The 18374-nt window shown below is 42.2% G+C and overlaps 1 protein-coding gene across 1 annotated transcript in view; it reads right to left on the bottom strand.

The window, feature by feature from the left end:
- Positions 1–7746: 7746 nt before the first annotated feature.
- TET2 (tet methylcytosine dioxygenase 2) overlaps positions 7747–18374 on the bottom strand; it is a 123567-nt gene continuing 112939 nt past the window's right edge. The window contains exons 9-11 of the mRNA XM_070433241.1: positions 16489–16626; positions 15015–15369; positions 7747–12616 (exon numbers count right to left, since the gene is read on the bottom strand). Coding sequence (XP_070289342.1) covers positions 11085–12616; positions 15015–15369; positions 16489–16626 — 2025 coding nt within the window. The 3' untranslated portion in view covers positions 7747–11084. The remainder of the gene's footprint in view (positions 12617–15014; positions 15370–16488; positions 16627–18374) is intronic.

Here is an 18374-nt window from a genome sequence, read left to right as displayed (position 1 = left end):
GTGGCTCAGTGGTTGAGTGTCGACCTATGAACCATTCGAGGAGCAGCAGCAGCCCACCTGGTCTGAGGAGCAGCAGCCACATGAGCAGACCACCCACGTCCAAGGAGCGGCAGCCCTGTGCAGCACGCACTGGTCTGAGGAGCAGAGCCACAACAGCCTGCACCTGCCCGACAAGCAGCAGCTGGGTGAGTGGCACGTCCCCTTCCAAGGAGGAGCAGCCACGCGTGCAGCTCACTCCCGTCCAAAGAGCAGCAGCCTCACAAGCAGCCCACCCCCGTCCGAGGAGCAACAGACTTGTAATCAACCTGTCCAAGTCCAAGGAGCAGTAGCCCCACAAGCAGCCCACCACATCAGAGGAACAACATCAGTGTGCAGCCAGCCCCCATTCAAGGATCAGCAGCCATGTGAGCAGTCTGCCCTAGTTCAAGGAGTAGCAGCTGCGTGTGTAGCCCGCCCTCATCCAAGGAACAGCAGCCTCGTGATTAGCACACCCTCTGTCTGAAGAACAGAAGCTGTGTGTGAAGCCTCCCCCCACCAGCCAGAGGAGCCACCACAGCTGTGAACAGCACCCACCAGAGGAGCTGCTGCCAACTGAGGAGCAGCTGCTACCACAACCGCCCGAGGAGCAACTGCAGTCCGAGGAGCCACTGCCACCCAGGGAGCAGCCCCTGAACGACTCAACATCTAGCTATGTCGGTGAGATCAAACATGGGTAGACAAAGAAACCCCAAAAGGAAAGAAGAGGAAGACTCGCCAGAAAAGCACCTAAGTGAAACAGAGGCATGAAGCATGACAGAAAAACAATTCAGATTAAGGGTCCTAGAATGCCTAAACTGGATGGAGGAAAAAATCAACAACTTATGCAAGAATCAAAAAGAAATACATGAAAAAAATCAATAACTTATGTAAGAACCAAGAAGAAATGAAGAGTGATACAGCTACGATAAAAAACACCATGGAAAGTTTCAACAGTAGACTAGGAGAAGCGGAGGACTGAATTAGCAAATAAGAAGACAGGGAAGCAAAACACACCCAAACTGAACTGCAATTGGAGAAAAAAATTAAAAGACAGGAGGAGAGCCTAAGGGAGCTATGGGACAACATGAAATGAAACAACATATGAATAATAGGGGTGCCAGAACAACAGAAAGAGGAACAAGAGTTAGAAAACCTATTTGAAGAAATAATATCAGAAAACTTCCCTGAGGTGGGGAAGAAAAAAGTCACACAAGCACATAGTCCCAAACAAGTTGAACCCGAAAAGACCCACACCAAGACACATCATAATTACCATGGCAAATGTTCAGGACAAAGAGAGAATCTTACAGGCTGCAAGAGAGAGATGGAAAGTTACATACAAGAGATATCCCATTAGATTATCAAATGATTTCTCAACAGAAACACATCAGGCCAGAAAAGAATGGACAGAAATTTACAAAGTGATGCAAAGCAAAGGACTGAATCCAAGAATACTCTATTCAGCAAGGCTATCATTCAAAATTGAAGGGGGAATCAGAAGCTTCACAGACAAAAAAAGGCTAAGGGAGTTTATCACCACCAAGCCAGCAATGCAAGAAATGCTAAAGGGACTGGTATAAAAAGAAGAAATAAAAAGCTCAGAAAGAAAACAGGAACAAAAATTAGAAATGGCTACAAACAAGTACCTTTCAATAATAACTTTAAACGTAAATGGACTAAATGCTCCAACCAAAAGACATCGAGTGGCTGAATGGATAAAAAAACATGACCCATATATTTGCTGTCTACAAGAGACCCACTTCAGAATAAGGGACTCACATAGACTGAAAGTGAAGGGATGGAAAAATATCTTTCTGGCAAATGGAAATGAAAAAAAAGCTGAGGTAGCAATACTTATATCGGACAAAATAGACCTCAAAGTGAAGGCCATAACCAGAGATAAGGAAGGCCACTTCATAATACTAAAGGGATCAATACAACAAGAGTATATAACCCTGATAAACATATATGCACCCAATGCAGGAGCACCCAAATACATAAAAAAAATTCCTGGAAGATATCAAGGGAGAGATCGACAACAATACAATCATAGTAGGGGACTTTAATACACCACTGACATCACTGGATAAATCCTCTAGACAAAAAATCAGCAAAGAAACAGCAATCCTAAATTACTCACTAGATCAGATGGACTTAATTAATATCTTCAGAACATTTCACCCCAAAGCCATGGAATATACATTGTTCTCAAGTGCTCATGGGACAGTTTCAAAAATAGAACACATATTGGGTCACAAACAAAGTCTCCCCAAATTCAAGAAGATTGAAATCATACCAAGCATCTTCTCAGACCACAATGACAGAATATTAGAAATAAACTACAATAAAAGCAACCCAAAATACTCAAACACTTGGAAGCTGAATAGCATGTTATTAAATATTGATTGGGTTACCAATGAGATTAAAGAAGAAATTAAAAACATCCTGGAAACTAATGACAATGAAAACACAACAATTCAAAACCTATGGGACACAATGAAGCAGTCCTGACAGGGAAGTTTATAGCTCTGCAGGCCTATCTCAAAAAACAAGAAAAAATGGTAGTAAATCATCTAACTCTTCAACTCAAAGAATTAGAAAGAGAGCAACAAGAAAACCCCAGAGGGAGCAGAAGGAAGGAGATAATAAAGATTAGAGCAGAAATAAATGACATAGAGACCAAAAAAACAATACAGAAAATCAATGAAACCAACAGCTGGTTCTTTGAAAGGATAAACAAGATTGATGAACCTCTAGCCAGGCTCACCAAGAAGCAAAGAGAGAGGACCCAAATAAACAAAATCAGAAATGATAGAGGCGAAATAACAACAGATCCCACAGAAATACAAATGATTGCTAAAAAAATACCATGGACAACTCTACTCCAACAAACTAGACAACCTGGAGGAAATGGACATATTCCTAGAAAAATACAACATTTCAAAACTCAATCAGGAAGAATCTAAAAATCTCAATAGGCCGATAACTATGGAAGAAATTGAAGCAGTCCTCAAAAGGCTTCCAGCAAACAAAAGCCCAGGACCAGACGGCTTCACAGGGGAGTTTTACCAAACATTCAAGGAAGAACTAAAACCTATCCTCCTCAGACTACTACAAAAAATTCAAGAGGAAGGAACACTTCCAAGCTCATTCTATGAAGCCAGCATCACCCTAATACCAAAACCAGGTAAAGACAACACAATGAAAGAGAATTACAGGCCAATATCCCTCATGAACATAGATGCCAAAATCCTCAACAAAATCTTAGCAAATCAGATCCAGCAGTACATCAGAAAGATCATACACCACGACCAAGTAGGATTTATCCCAGGGATGCAAGGATGGTACAATATCCAGAAATCAATAAATGTGATACATCACATAAACAAATTGAAAGAAAAAAACCACATAGTTATATCAATTGGTGCAGAAAAAGCATTTGACAAAATCCAACACCCATTTTTGATAAAAACTCTCAGCAAGGTGGGAGTAGAAGGATCATACCTCAACATAATAAAAGCCATATATGACAGGCCCACAGCCAACATCATACTCAATGGACAAAAACGAACACCATTTCCCCTAAGAACAGGAACAAGACAGGATGCCCACTCTCACCACTCCTGTTTGACATAGTCCTGGAAGTATTAGCCATTGCAATTAGACAAGAAGAAGAAATAAAAGGCATCCAAATTGGAAAAGAGGAAGTAAAACTGTCCTTATTTGCAGATGACATGATATTATACATAAAAAACCCTAAAGACTCCATCAAAAAACTATTAGACTTAATAAATGAATTTGGCAATGTAGCAGGATACAAAATTAACACCAAGAAATCTATGGCATTTCTATACACCAATAGTGAACTTACAGAAAGAGAGACTAAAAAAACAATCCCCTTTACCATCGCACCAAAAATATTAAACTACCTACGAATAAACTTAACTAAAGAGGTAAAAGACCTGTACTCAGAAAACTACAGGACGTTGAAAAAAGAGATAGAGGAAGACATAAAGAGATGGAAGAACATACCATGTTCTTGGATTGGTAGAATCAACATCATTAAAATGTCCATACTACCCAAAGCAATCTATAAATTCAATGCACTTCCCATTAAAATACCAACGGCATATTTCACAGACCTAGAACGAACTCTCCAAAAATTCATCTGGAATAAAAAAAGACCCCGAATAGCTGCAGCGATCCTGAGAAAGAATAAAGTAGGTGGAATCTCAATACCAGATATCAAGCTATATTACAAAGCCACTGTTCTCAAAACTGCCTGGTACTGGCACAAGAACAGATATATAGATCAATGGAATAGAATAGAGAGCCCAGAAATCGGCCCGAACCAATATGCTCAATTAATATTTGACAAAGGAGGCAAGAACATACAATGGAGTCAAGATAGTCTCTTCAATAAATGGTGTTGGGAAAATTGGACAGATACATGCAAGAAAATGAAACTAGACCACCAACGTACACCATACACAAAAATAAACTCAAAATGGATAAAGGACTTAAATGTACGATGGGAAACCATAAAAATACTAGAAGAATTTAAAGGCAACAAATTCTCAGATATATGCCGAAGCAATTTCTTCACTGATACAGCTCCTAGGGCATTGGAAACTAAAGAGAAAATAAACAAATGGGACTACATCAAAATAAAAAGCTTCTGCACAGCAAAAGAAACCATCAACAAAACAACAAGAAAGCCCACTGCATGGGAGAACATATTTGCCAATGTTATCACCGATAAAGGTTTAATCTCCAACAGTTATAGGGAACTCATACAACTTAACAAAAGGAAGATAAACAATCCAATAAAAAAATGGGCAAACGACCTAAATAGACACTTCTCAAAAGAGGACATTCAGAAAGCCAAGAGACATATGAAACCATTCTCAAAGTCACTAATCATCCGAGAAATGCGAATCAAAACAACAATTAGGTACCATCTCACACCTGTCAGAATGGCTATCATCAACAAATTAACAAACGACAAGTGCTGGAGAGGATGTGGAGAAAAAGGAACACTCATGCACTGCTCATGGGAGTGCAGACTGGTGCAGCCACTATGAACAGTATGGAGTTTCCTCAAAAAACTAAAAATGGAACTCCCATTTGACCCTGTGATCCCACTTCTAGGAATATGTCCCAAGAAAACAGAAACACCAGTCAAGAAGGATATATGCACCCCTATGTTCATAGAAGCACAATTCACCATAGCTAAGATCTGGAAACAGCCTAAGTGGCCATCGGTAGATGAATGGATTAGAAAACTGTGGTACATCTACATGATGGAATACTATGCTGCTGTAAAAAAGAAGGAATTCTTACCATTTGCAACAGCATGGATGGAACTGGAAAGCATTATGCTGAGTGAAAATAGTCAGTCAGAGAAAGAAAAATATCACATGATCTCACTCATTTGTGGAATATAATGAACAACATAACCTGATGAATAAAAATAGAACCAGAGACATAGAAGCATTGAACAGACTGTTAAACTACAGTGGGAATGCTGGGGAGGGTTGGGGGACAGATCGGGGGGGAGGGGACGGTGTAAGAGATCAACCGAAGGACTTGTATGCATGCATATAAGCATAACCAATGGACATAAGACACTAGCGGGTAGGGGAGGCCAAGGGATTGTCAAGGGTGGGGAAAAAAAGGAGACATATGTAATATTCTTTGTAATACTTTAAGCAATAAAACAATTTAAAAAAAATAAAGAAATAAACTATTGCATGGCGATATATATATATAAAAGAACTGATTAGAGAATAAAATGTCATACTGAGTAGAGAAATTCCTTTTGAAGCAGCACAAAAGGAAGTCCCCAAAGAAAGCATATTCGTCAAGTGCATATGCAAGGAAAAGAGTGGCTCCTTTCAAGAGTGAACGCTGGCTAGACAAGCAAAGAGATTTGTGAGAAATTGCCTGGTAAGAGAGGGAAATGTAGGCAGGTGGCCTCGAATATATGGGAACAAAAGTTTCTTTGTTACTTGAAACTGAAGAGTGCTGGTAAAACTGAAATGATCTATAATTGCAGCTAATTGTCATCTCCACATCTTTTATGAAAGTTTTCTCACCACTCCAGCAACTGGAGAGTGTGTTTCTCAGGGGAAGCGGGCATTGAGAAAAGACCCCACCCCCTTACTAGTGAGCCATGTGACTGAAGTTAATGATCACTTGTCTTTGTGCAGTAAGCACTCTCCCCTCCCATTGATGCACTCTCTCAGCCTTCCATTTATGCCGGATACTCACCTCCAGGTGGCCTTTAAACCAACAAAACCAAGGTCTTTTCTCCCTGAATCAGGTTCTCACACTTGATCAAGTACAATGCAGATGAGTGAGGCAGGAGTCAGAGCTAAGCTAGAATTACCCCAAGCAGGAGGATTTTTATGATAAATTGACTCGGTTATCATATGAGACTGAAGAAAGGAGCAGTGGTACTGTGTGTGCCAGGGCAGCTGTATGCCTGCCTGCCTGCGTGCAAAGGTTCACTCTTGGCAAGTATTTCCAGAGGAGGCAAGGGACCCACAGAATGTCGTGAATGATGGCTCATCTGTCATTCCCAGCTGCCTCCCTGTCTAGGTCCACCTGCAGACTCACAGCAGCAGGCCTGCCCGCACCTTCATTTACAGGGCACTGGCATCACCTGACTCAGCCAGTGGGATCTGCATAGGGCCTGACAGGAAAAGCTTTGCGCTCCCTTTTCCCTGGGCATGGCAGACTAGCAAATGAGGAGTGGGAGGTTCCCAAGGCTCAGTCAGAGGAAGGATGTGAAATGAGGGTTGACAATGTCCCTAAAGGGCTGAAATTTTTTTAGAGAAATCATTGGATCACTGCTTTTAAGTGATATTGCTGCTGCTTTTACTATGCTGGCTTTGAGTAGAGTGCTGGAGGAATCACCCAGTCAAGCTCAAAGGTGGGCTCAGGAAGGACTATTTAAATCAGATTTGGCCTAGGCTGAACAGAGAGGGAAATATGGGGAAAGGACTTTCCTTACTTACTGCATGATGACAATGATTTCTCTGCCAGTTTGGGAAGGGAAGGGATAGAGGTTGGGCGGGGGTGGGAGGAGGGATGCGGGATGGGAAGGGCTGAAAGCATGTAACTATAATTAGTTACTGTGTTGGATAGCTTGTGTTTCTAGGAAGTGCTTCAGCAGGAGTGCAGTGGTGCTGCGTGAGACAAAGAAGGGGCAGAGATGAGGACACGCTAGCCTCCAGCTCCCTGAAGCCACATGGAATGGATGAGGACATGCATGTCTATGTGGTGCTGCCCAGCCCACCCCTCACCTCTCTTCCTGTCCAACACAATCTGCCTTTTGGATGGGCAGGAAGTGGAATCTTCCTTGAGAAGAGTGGACATAAAGAGGGAAATGTGAATCTAAAAATCAGGGTGGCCTTAGACCACAGAAATGTGAACTCAACCCCAGTGTACCTGCTGTTGCTGGTGGCCCTCACAAACTACACACAGGAAGGGGTGGTCAGGCTAATGAAGGTCAGCAGATGCTATTACTTTATTCCTGACTTACACTGGCTACTCAACTAAGGTGAATAGGCTAAAAAGTACACTGGAAAAAAGGTTAATACCTAAACTATTTAACCAGAGAAATATTTTGGCCTTAATTATGTGGATATTACTCTAGATATAGTTTAACATTAAGAATGACTAAAATTATCTTTAAAAAAAGAATTCTTTTTATTCCCTTTAGCCTCATTGAGATGACAATAACTTAAGCAGTAAACAGAAACTTTAACAAGACAATACTTAGAGTGCATTAAATAAATATAAATTTTATTAAAAACACTCTAATAGCGTTATCAGGAATGATATAATAATAAACGCTTTCAAATAACTTGCATTCATAACATTACAATACTTACAGTATTTATAACCATCCTCAGATTTTATAGACAAACCAAACATTTCATGAAAATGAAATGAAACTAAGTTTTTAAAAAAGCATAGAAAAAATGCACACAGAGCTCATTATCTTAGTGTCAAACTGCAAAAGTTTCCTACACAAGTTGACCACTAGCTTGAGAAGTGAACTGTACACCACTGTGCGTCAATCAAGATGAAAAATTCATTCAAGTAAAGTTGACACCACTCAGAAGCATTTTTCAAGTATGGCTATATAGTCAACCTGATATTCCTATATAAGCAAACTGGAGATTTGCTTGCCATTCATTCTGAGGCAGGTTTTATATTTACAATTATAGATCTGATATTTACAATATGCCATTCAATTTTCTCTTCTTCTCCCTACCTAACCTCTCCTGAACCCCCCAAACTATACTTCCTGCTCTTGCTGGCTAGCAGTTTGACAAGTGACAGTGAATGATATAGAAACCAAATATTCATAAAGGGATGGATGACTCAAAACCAACAAATATGCATGTAGTAAGCAAATAGTTGGCATTAGATATATGCTATATGTAAAATATTTAAAATCATGTGGTTTGACATTGGCAAAACAAATGTTTTTGAAATATTTGTAAATTGATCACAGCCAGAAAGGAAAGTTTTTAAAAAGACGAAAGCCATGTTATAAAGAAAGATTTGACCAATAAATCTCAAAGGCTTCCTTGATTAAGAATTTATTTGAAATTTTAGTAAGCAAAAGTGTACTTAGACCAAAATGTAATTGTACAGTTGATTGCACACCATACCCCTAAATGTTTTGCCTGTTTGGGGATGTCCTTATGGATCTGTACCTCTGCTGATTACAGGATAAAACATCTTTATTTAGAGAGCTCAAAGACTCTAGCCAGCAGCCACTTGCCAAACTCCTGCCTCACAAGTTTCCCTTTATCAACTCAGTGCATTCTATTTTCATGTAATTTTTTTCCTGCTCAAAACAATCAAAATACTCCCCAAACTTTTAAAATGCTTTTCTTTACAATAAAAGGGGTCAACAGATATACAAAATTAGTTTTAGTTACATGAGGACATATACAAGCAAAATAGGAGGGATTCAAAGTAAAAGGTTTAAATCCCTGACAAAGAATATGTTTATTAACCTACAATTTTACATAAACACAGGTGACATGTTGGCATAAGGAGAACATGAGCTGAAATATCCCTGATTTTTAGAACAAAAAGGTTGACGTTCAAGTTATACTTGCTAAGAAATCAAGTATTGAACAAAAAGGTATGCGTTTTAATTAAGAAAGACTTGGAAAAAAAAATGATGGTACATGATGCTCTAAGCTTTCACTCTCAGTTCAATATCCTATTGCCAAACTAGTGTTGAGGTATATGACAGTAGGAACACCACTCAAACCTTTACTGAATTCTTAGCTCACATTATGATATATTTGTAGCAGGTTGAGTAGCACCATCATGATGTGAATTCTGCTTCAAATCCATATATATATATGTATATATATATTTAATTTTTTACAGTACTAAAATACTAAAGCATTGCGTTAAAAAAGTTTTGTTTACAATTAATTTACTTACTATACATCTCTTTCACTTCTTTATACAAATTAATGATTTAAAACCGCCACAGCAAGCCAGCTGCCTGTTTCTTTTCCTTTAATTAACAGATTCACATGGAACTAACCCTGTTTATTCAACTGATGCAAGCCAGTCTGCTCGGTCGGTCTTCCTGGTGAAGAGGACACTTAAGCCAAGAAGTGACAACATCACAATGTACAATTATCAACACAAAGGCAGACTGACATTCAATTGCTGAAGAGCATACAGAGCCATAAAACCACTTTGCGTAAGTGAACGGCATGGTTGAGTCTGTGGCATGAAGTTAATCATGACTGAAGTTGATAGAAAATTCTGAAAACTACATGTCTGACCAATGAACTTGTCATACAATTTCGTATAAAACTGTTACAGTATAGCATGAGAGATGAGCACCAGAAAACATGTTTTATGGACTAACGTATTCCCTTGAATCCAGTAAGCCCCCTTTTGGATTGAACTGGCTGTATGAAAAATGGACACATTGCTCATCAGCAGACGCATGGCTAAAAGCAAAAATATTTTAAAAGCTTTCTTAAAAAAATCAACTTTGCATTCTAAAATGAAAGTAAACTTTTTTTTTAAACGTCTCAGTACCTTAGCATTGTTCAAGTTGTCAAAGCTTAGGTAGGCAAAGTGCTTCTAAGACACCATTTAAAATATTTATACATATACATGTGTGTGCACATATACATGTGTGTGTATATATATATGTATATATATATGTACATATATACGTTTATTGTCCTACAAGGACTTCACTGGATGAGCAAAATCCAGAGGCCTTTAAAATGTCCACATTTTAAAAACAGCTTGTGTAAGAATAGGTAATTATAATAAAAACTTGAATGAAAAGGTACCCCTATTATTCAAGGGCATTGGAGTTCACTGATAGCATCTTGATGATATAAAGGCATTAAATTTTCAACTATTAAAGACACCATTTTCTTAGCACCATTTCTTAGAACACCCAAACAAATTCAGTGTTTTGCTGTCTATTCATTTATGCTTCCTGTAGCTATTTGATAAATAAAAGTTAATATTAAGATTACAGTAAAAACTGCATGTTAAAAAACCATAATTCCAGTATTTCAGTACATTATATGTTCAGCACCAGATGGTGTTTAAGAATCCTGCCACTGTAACACTACAGTACTCGCTGGATTTGTGTCCAGGACTATGCAAACTTGGTATTACTAAAAAGTGGTCATAGATGTGTAGAGTTGTAAGGTGGGGAAAAGTCACATTTACATTATCATCTCGTCCAATCATAGAACCAGTGTTTAAAAATGTAAATGGTGGAACACTCTCTTCCCCACCTTCATTTTGCATAGAATGCTTTGGTCTTTTGCAATGGATGCCATCTGTGACCACTTAGGAGTCAGTGGGAATTAAGTGCTATGGGAAGGTGACCTCTTTTGCGTTTGCTGGTGAGCTGAGGTTCTTCCTACCACCTTTGTCATGAATACTGTGTCCCTTTCCCCAGGGCCCATGTCACGAGAACTACACTGTGGGCCGGTTGGCTGTGGTCTTTTCGAATGAGGTAACCAACACCAGGGGCGACGTCACACGTATGTGTTGTAAGGCCCCGTGACCCGAGTGAAGGCATACGGAGACGTGGTGACTGTGGAGTCTGTGGTCACCGACATGGTCCTCTCGGCCAGGGACTTGATGAAGCGCAGGTAGGTGGGCTCGGAGGGCTCGTGCGGCTCGGCGGGCTCCCGCTTCACTTTCTTGCCGTGCGTTTTCTGAGGCACGTAGTCCGGGCCGTACTTCTCGCACTCTTCCTCCTTCTCCCGGGCTTTCTCGGCCATCTTGGCCTCCCAGAGCGCCAAGCCGTGCTTGGGCTCGTTCATGCTCTTGTGTTGGTAGAAGACGAGCGAGATCCTGGTGGGGTGATTCCGGTTGGGATTCTTTAAGGGGGTCGTGGCGTGCAGCTCCCGCTTTGCACACTCGATGAGAATGGACCCGTGAGCCGGCGCCACCGCCACGCCCCCGATGTCAGGGTCCAGGAAGCTCTGCTCGCTGTCGGACCAGACCTCGTCGTTCTCCTCTGCGGCAGGGGGCTGCTTGTCCTGGCTGCTCGCGTCTAGCAACCTGTGCAAGCCTTGCTGGGCGGCGGCAGCTCGATCGTGGCTCAGGCCGGGAAGCATCGTGGGGAGCCCGTTAGCTGTGTGGGAAAGCATGTCGTTCTCCTTGTTCTGGAGGTGCAGCGCGTGGAGAGAGCTGTTGAACATGCCCGGGGCGGCACCGTAGTTATGGAGCATACGAGAAGGTGGGGGATGCTCCCCGTTTTTATAGTCTATGTTGGGGTTGCTCAAATTGGGTGGGAATCTAGAGGCGGCCCCCAGGAAGTGACCATCCATCTCGTGCGTGGAATAAGAAGGCAGCGTCCCCACATGGCGCACGGTTGGCCTGGGAGCACAGCTGCTGAAGGTGTCCCCCTGCATATTTTGGTTTCCGTAACCCAAGGGTTTGGACGTAAAACTCGGGCTGTTTCCGAACCTCGGCTGGTAAAGCGTGTGGATGGGCGGCAGATTTAGCTTAGAGAGAGGGTCTTGGTTTGGATACCTATAGAGATCCATGGGCTGGGACTGGGGAGAGTAAGAACCCAGATAGGAGGAGCAGCTGTCCATGGATACGTTTCCGTTGCACTGATATGATGGATATTGGTTGTTCTGATTTAGAAGCCCAGGGTAGGGGCTCATAAGATTAGAAGAATTCAAATATGAACCCGCAGTTTGGGATGAGGTGGAATAGTAGTTCACACAGTTGGCGCCTCCTCCATAAATATCCGAAGTGTGTGAAGAGCTTGGATAAGGACTGACTGGATTGGGCCGTCTCATATATAGATTGGTGTGTCCAGAAGAATAGTAAGAGTTGACAGTCTCTGAATGATGGTTATTAGTCAAGGGGTGATGTGGTGGCTGCTGCTGGGGTGGCTGCTGCTGGGGCGGATGCTGCTGGGGTGCCTGTGGTTGTGGCTGCGGCTGCGGCTGTGGCTGCGGTGGCTGCTTCTGTGGCTGTGGAGGCTGCTTCTGTAGTTGCTGGGGCTGTGACTGGGGCTGGGGCTGCTGGGACAGCTGCATGACTGATCCTGAAAGTCATAGAAGTTTTGTGGACAAGATAAGAAAAGAGCAGGAACAAGCATGCTTGACCATTGTTTTATGAAAGCTAGTGAGGATGCTTAAATGCATGTAAGAACCACCACCAGGATTATACAACACCCATCAAACAAGGTAAGAGCAGAGTCAGGGTGCTGATGACTGTCTGGCATTATTTTTTGCGTCTAAAGCATCCCATATAATAAAAGCCTAATATGCTAAGTGTCCAGTCATCTGGTTGGCCATTCAACCAATCAGAGCATAATATGCTAATGATATGCTAAGGCAGCTCAACTCGCTATGACATGCACTGATCACCAGGGGGAAGACAGTTGACCAGTCACTATGACGTGCACTGACTACCAGGGGGCAGATGCTCCAACTGGTAGGTTAGCTTGCTGCTGGGGTCTGGCTGACCGAGACTGAGCGAGACAGGCTGAACACGCCCTGGAGTCCTCCCACGGTCCCTTCCCAGCTGGCCAATCTCCCGCATCCCTCCCTGGCCCCAATAGTGCACCAGTGGGGTCCCTCAGCCTGGCCTGTGCCCTCTTGCAATCCGTGCTGCGGGATACCCCCCCAAGTGCACTAATTTCGTGCATAGGGCCTCTAGTTAGAAATAAATGACAGACCTCATAAAAGGACAGTCTGGTAAGTGAAGGTAAAGGTAGTAAACATCCAAAAGACATTCCATGGAGAGCATCACATTCTCTGGAGCCTCTGCTTCTGATCATGCCAAACTCTCTGCATGAAGTGCCCTCCGCCCTCCACCCAGCTCCCTGCCCTCCCTTGGCACAGGCATCCCTTCCTTGAACAACACTTCTATGACCTCATCTTCCAGGGCTTTTGCAGTACCCACCACAAAGCACATGAAGCAACAGTCACAATGTATTGTAATTATCCATTTTCAGCCCCCTCTTTACCCTCCTAAGAAGGAATTTCCCGTGGGAAGGGACCATGCCTTATTTTACTTTATTTCTACACTGCCTGGCATGCAATAAAATTGGTTAAATAGTTAAAATTAGGTAGCATAAAATTTGTTATGAAAAGATTCAGCAATGCAATGAGAAGTAAAATGACATTCATTCAAACACCCAAAGCATCTTGTATAACACACGAACCCATTTCATTAGCACGCTCTTGAGAAAGGAAATTTACAGAGTTGTAGATAAAACTTGAATGAAACTTCCAACTTTGCAAGTAGAAAACTTTAAAAAGTCATACTGTTGTTTCAAGACCTCACTTAGGAGCGTTACCTGAGATCAGAACAGATGGAGCTGTACTGGCAGCCCTGACCACCGAAATGATCGTTGCAGAAGCCGGTTAGAAGGGACAAGAGGCCAAGTTCTACACGCTTACACTTTACAGCTAACTTAAAGGGACATCATGGACTGAATGGGATTAGTTTCTCATAGTGGGTCAATCAACCAACAAATATTTATTAAGCATCTTTGGCACATTATTCTAAATTACTTAGTTTCTTTGGGCTTCACAATGAATCACCAGGAAGATTTGACTTGTAAGACAAAGATGGTTGGTTCTAAGCAAACTGGTTCACTAAACTTACAAGGTATACACTTTTCTCTTGTTAATGGTCAGGCCTACAATTTGGATATGGACATTATTACATTGTTGTATGACTCTTTACACTATTAACTGCAGACATAAAGCAAGGGGCTATGGACAGAAAATATCAACCAAGTATTGCTAAGTCACGTTCTATTGCTACTACTGTAGATGTGATCCATTGGGATGGGTGAAAGCTTTATAAGAACTACATGTGGACCCATCCCCTAAACCTCAAACATAATATGGCTAAGGAAAGGCATCTTATTCTCCCACCACTACCCCCTTAAGCTTGTTCCCAAACTTATTTCAATAAATTGTACTGCTTACGCTATCTGGGCTTAAAACTTTGGAGTCATCCTTAAATCTGTCACCTCCTTAGCCCAATGTTTTGCCATCAGTATATTGGTATTAATTTTGGAAGAATTCACTCCCATCATTTCTGCTACATCTTCATTGTCACCACTAAAATTCAAGCTCTTATTACCTCACTCTTGGTTTATTGCTTCTGTCTCCAAACTATTAGCTTCTTCAGCTCTAATGTGGTCTACCTGCCACTGCTCGATTAACACTGATTTTACCATATCACTTATCTATCAGGAGATTTTGCCACTTATTATAGAATAACATCCAAAGTTCCCCATCAAGCTGGGGCTGATGGTGCAATAGCTCAGTACCATCTCCAAGAACAAAGCCTGGCCTTGGGACTTTAGAGAAGATTCTGGTACAGAACTAAGACCATGACTAAATGTGACCTTCCAAAATGAACAATGCTCATTTGAAGTATCATATAACACATGTATCGACAAGGCTTCACATTAAATTTACCTGCCAAGTGTTTAGCCTGGGCTGCACCTTCAGTCTGCTTTGTGCGGGATGGGGCGGACTTGTCCTTTTCATTCTTATGTGCGCTGTTCTCCAGAGAAAAAAGCTTTTCGGCGGCAGCTTTCTTGGCTTCTAGTTTCCTCTGTCGGCACGTCTTCACTGGCTCTGCTAACATCCTGACTTTCCGCCGAAAAGAACTTAGCACCTGAATAGCACCATTTCGTTTCTTCTCCTCCTGAGCTTCTACACTCCCAAACTCATCCACATCAGAGACTTTATAGAGCGGCAGCACGTGGAGTTGCTCATCCTCAGGCTTGCCTCTGATTTCTCGATTGTCTTCTCTTGTGAGGGTGCATACCTGGTAGGAAAGCAAGACAAACAGCCTGTTTCAGTTCAGAACAACAGTGTGTATGTGTGTGTGTGTGTGTGTGTGTGTGTGTGTGTGTCTTTCTTGCTCTCAGTATTTAGATTTGTAGTGGTGGTCTACTGGACCAGACCAGTGAACATAAAACTATGTCGGATCAATTCCCCCAGCAGAATGGCTCAATGATTGAGCATTAACCTATGAACCAAGAGGTCGCAGTTCCATTCCTAGTCAGGGTGCATGCCCAGGTTGTGGGCTCGATCCCCGGTGTGGTGTGAGCAGGAGGCAGCGGATCAATGATTTTCTCTCATCATGTGCACCAGTTTTCTCAAATTCTTTCCACTATTGCTACTACCTCCCTGAATTCTTTTCTACCCTACAACATAACTTTAGTGCCCGTCGTTTGTTTTCTCATTAACTGGTCACCTTCCTTAACTATAACTATATCCACGTTGATGACTTGTTAGGTTGATGAATGCAGTTTCTTCACTTGAGCTTTCTCATTCCTTATCTCCACCTCGGATCATCTCTCTCCAGGCAAGCCCTTTTCCTGGACTTTGTTATTATGGAAGGTTGCCCTACCCTAAGACTGTATTCATTTTCTCCCCGTACCATAGCCTCCAGTTATAAGGCCCAATGCATTTCACCCATTGGAATATGTAGTTCCCGTGGGCTCTTTTTCACTTTGAATCTTCTATAGCAGCTACTGCGACAGTGACGATGTGCTTCTCTGTGAACTTCTCTGCAAGGTGACTGGTACTTTGGCTCGTTGCTTAACTGATCATAACCGACCAGATATCTGACACGTAATTTTTAAAGATTTCTTTGGCAGCCAACTGCTAGGAGCTGGCAACTCATAGGCACTGGTTTAGATTAGCACCGAGAATTTCCATGATTTTCATGTGCCTGTCAACACAGTTTCCCCTGGTGTGCCAACCTGTTATGAGAGTACTAGTTATGCCAAACAGTTATGCAACAACAGTTCATTCATGAAAACGCGGCTGTGCTGTGTGACACCTGCAGAGAGCGTGTTACTCTAAGCAAATGCTGCTCCCTGCCAGCCCGCTGCTCCTCCACGGGGCAGGCTGCTTGCCCGTCCTCAGCCGCACTTACCAAGGTGCTGCCATTGTGCATGTTGTGCAAGTCTCTGTGGGCGTGAGCACAGAAGTCCAAGCACGCAGTGACCCCTGAGAACGGACGGCCTTCCTTCAGACCCAGGCGGCACTCTGGCGCTCGGTGTTCATATTCAATCTGAAAAATACAAGTGTGTGTGTGAGTGGGGAGGTACTCAGGTTTTTTAAATTCCTGGGCATACATTTGATAAGAAAGTCCAAGACCTGTGCACTGAATAGGTAAAAAAGACACTGTAATATTTAGAACTTTTAGAATTGGTTCCTACTTTAGATCCAAAAACAAGAGGATGGGACACAATAAAGCCAATACCTTGACATAGTAAAGTTTTTATTTGACAGTGTTGAGGTACAACTGGCATTAAACAGAATATATTTAAAGAGCACTATTTGATAAGTTTGACATAATAATACATGAAACCATGCCACCATCAAAATAATGTACATATCCATCACTTCCCCAAATTTCCTCATACCGCTTTATAATTCATGCCTCCTCTTTGTTTTCAGGCACCCACTGATCTCGATCACTACTGCTTAGTTTTTTTCTAATATAAGTGTTCAATGCTATAGTTCTCTAATCCAGTGGTTCTCAACCTTCTGGCCCTTTAAATACAGTTCCTCATGTTGTGACCCAACCATAAAATTATTTTCGTTGCTACTTCATAACTGTAATGTTGCTACTGTTATGAATTGTAATGTAAATATCTGATATGCGGGATGGTCTTAGGTGACCCCTGTGAAAGGGTTGTTCGACTGCCAAAGGGGTCGCGGCCCACAGGTTGAGAACCGCTGCTAAGCAATGCTTTATAGCTGCATCCCACAAATTTTAATGTCATCTCTTAACTTTCATTTAGTTTGAAATACTTTCTAATTTCCCTTATAATTTATTCTTTGACTCATATGTCATTTAGAAATATATTGCTCCATTTCCAGATATTTAGAGATTTTGTAGGCATCTTTCTGGTACAGAGTTTAATTTAATTGGCTTTAATGTAGTGGCTGCTTGCTTTAAAGTTTATGGTGTGCTCTTTAACTTACCACAGTCTACATTTAAGTAATATTATACCACTCCATACATGAGAACCTTATAACAGTATGCAGTAATCTCCCCTTATTCACTGTTTTGCTTTCCACAGTTTCTGTTACCTGTCGTCAATAGTGGTCCAAACATATTCAATGGAAAATTCAAAAAATAAACCATTTATAAGTTTTAATTGCACACCATTCTGAGGGGTGTGATGAAATCTTGCACCAACCTACTCAGTCCCACCTGAATGGTGAGTCATCTCTTTGTCCAGCATCTCTAGCTACATGTGCCAGCCTACCCATTAGTCACTTAGCAGTCATCTTGCTATCAGATTGACTGTGTGGTATCTCAGTGCTTGTGTTCAAGCCACCTTACTTTACTTAATGATGGCCCACAACACATGCACAGTGATGCTGGTAATTCGGATATGCCAAAGAGAAGCCATAAACTGCTCTCTTTAAGTGAAAAGCTGAGTACAGTCCATAAGATATTTTGAAAGAGAGAGACCATATTCACATAACTTTTATTACAATATATTGTTACTATAGGCCCGGTGCACGAATTCGTGCACTGGTGGGGTCCCTCGGCTTGGCTTGCAGGGATCAGTGTACTCCACACTACTGTAGCCTGGTCTTACCCGCCAGCTCGTTGGGCTCCAGCCTGCTGTCTGTGTCAATGCTGCACAGCACAAAGTAGTGCACCAAGCAGCAGGCAGCCGGGAAGGAGCCCAAGCCCGGGCTGGGCGCCTTTGGCTCCGGCTCATCTCGGCCCCCTGCTGCACCTGCCGCCACTGCCACTCAGGTGCGCAGGGCAGGAGAGGCTCACACTGTCACAGCTGC

Source organism: Myotis yumanensis, unplaced genomic scaffold (genome assembly GCF_028538775.1).
Source record: "Myotis yumanensis isolate MYYU_CA2020_CCGP unplaced genomic scaffold, mMyoYum1.0.hap1 SCAF_1, whole genome shotgun sequence".
In the NCBI taxonomy this organism is placed as follows: domain Eukaryota; kingdom Metazoa; phylum Chordata; class Mammalia; order Chiroptera; family Vespertilionidae; genus Myotis; species Myotis yumanensis.
Note: the sequence above shows the minus strand (reverse complement) of the source record. Positions and strands in the feature narration are given on the sequence as shown.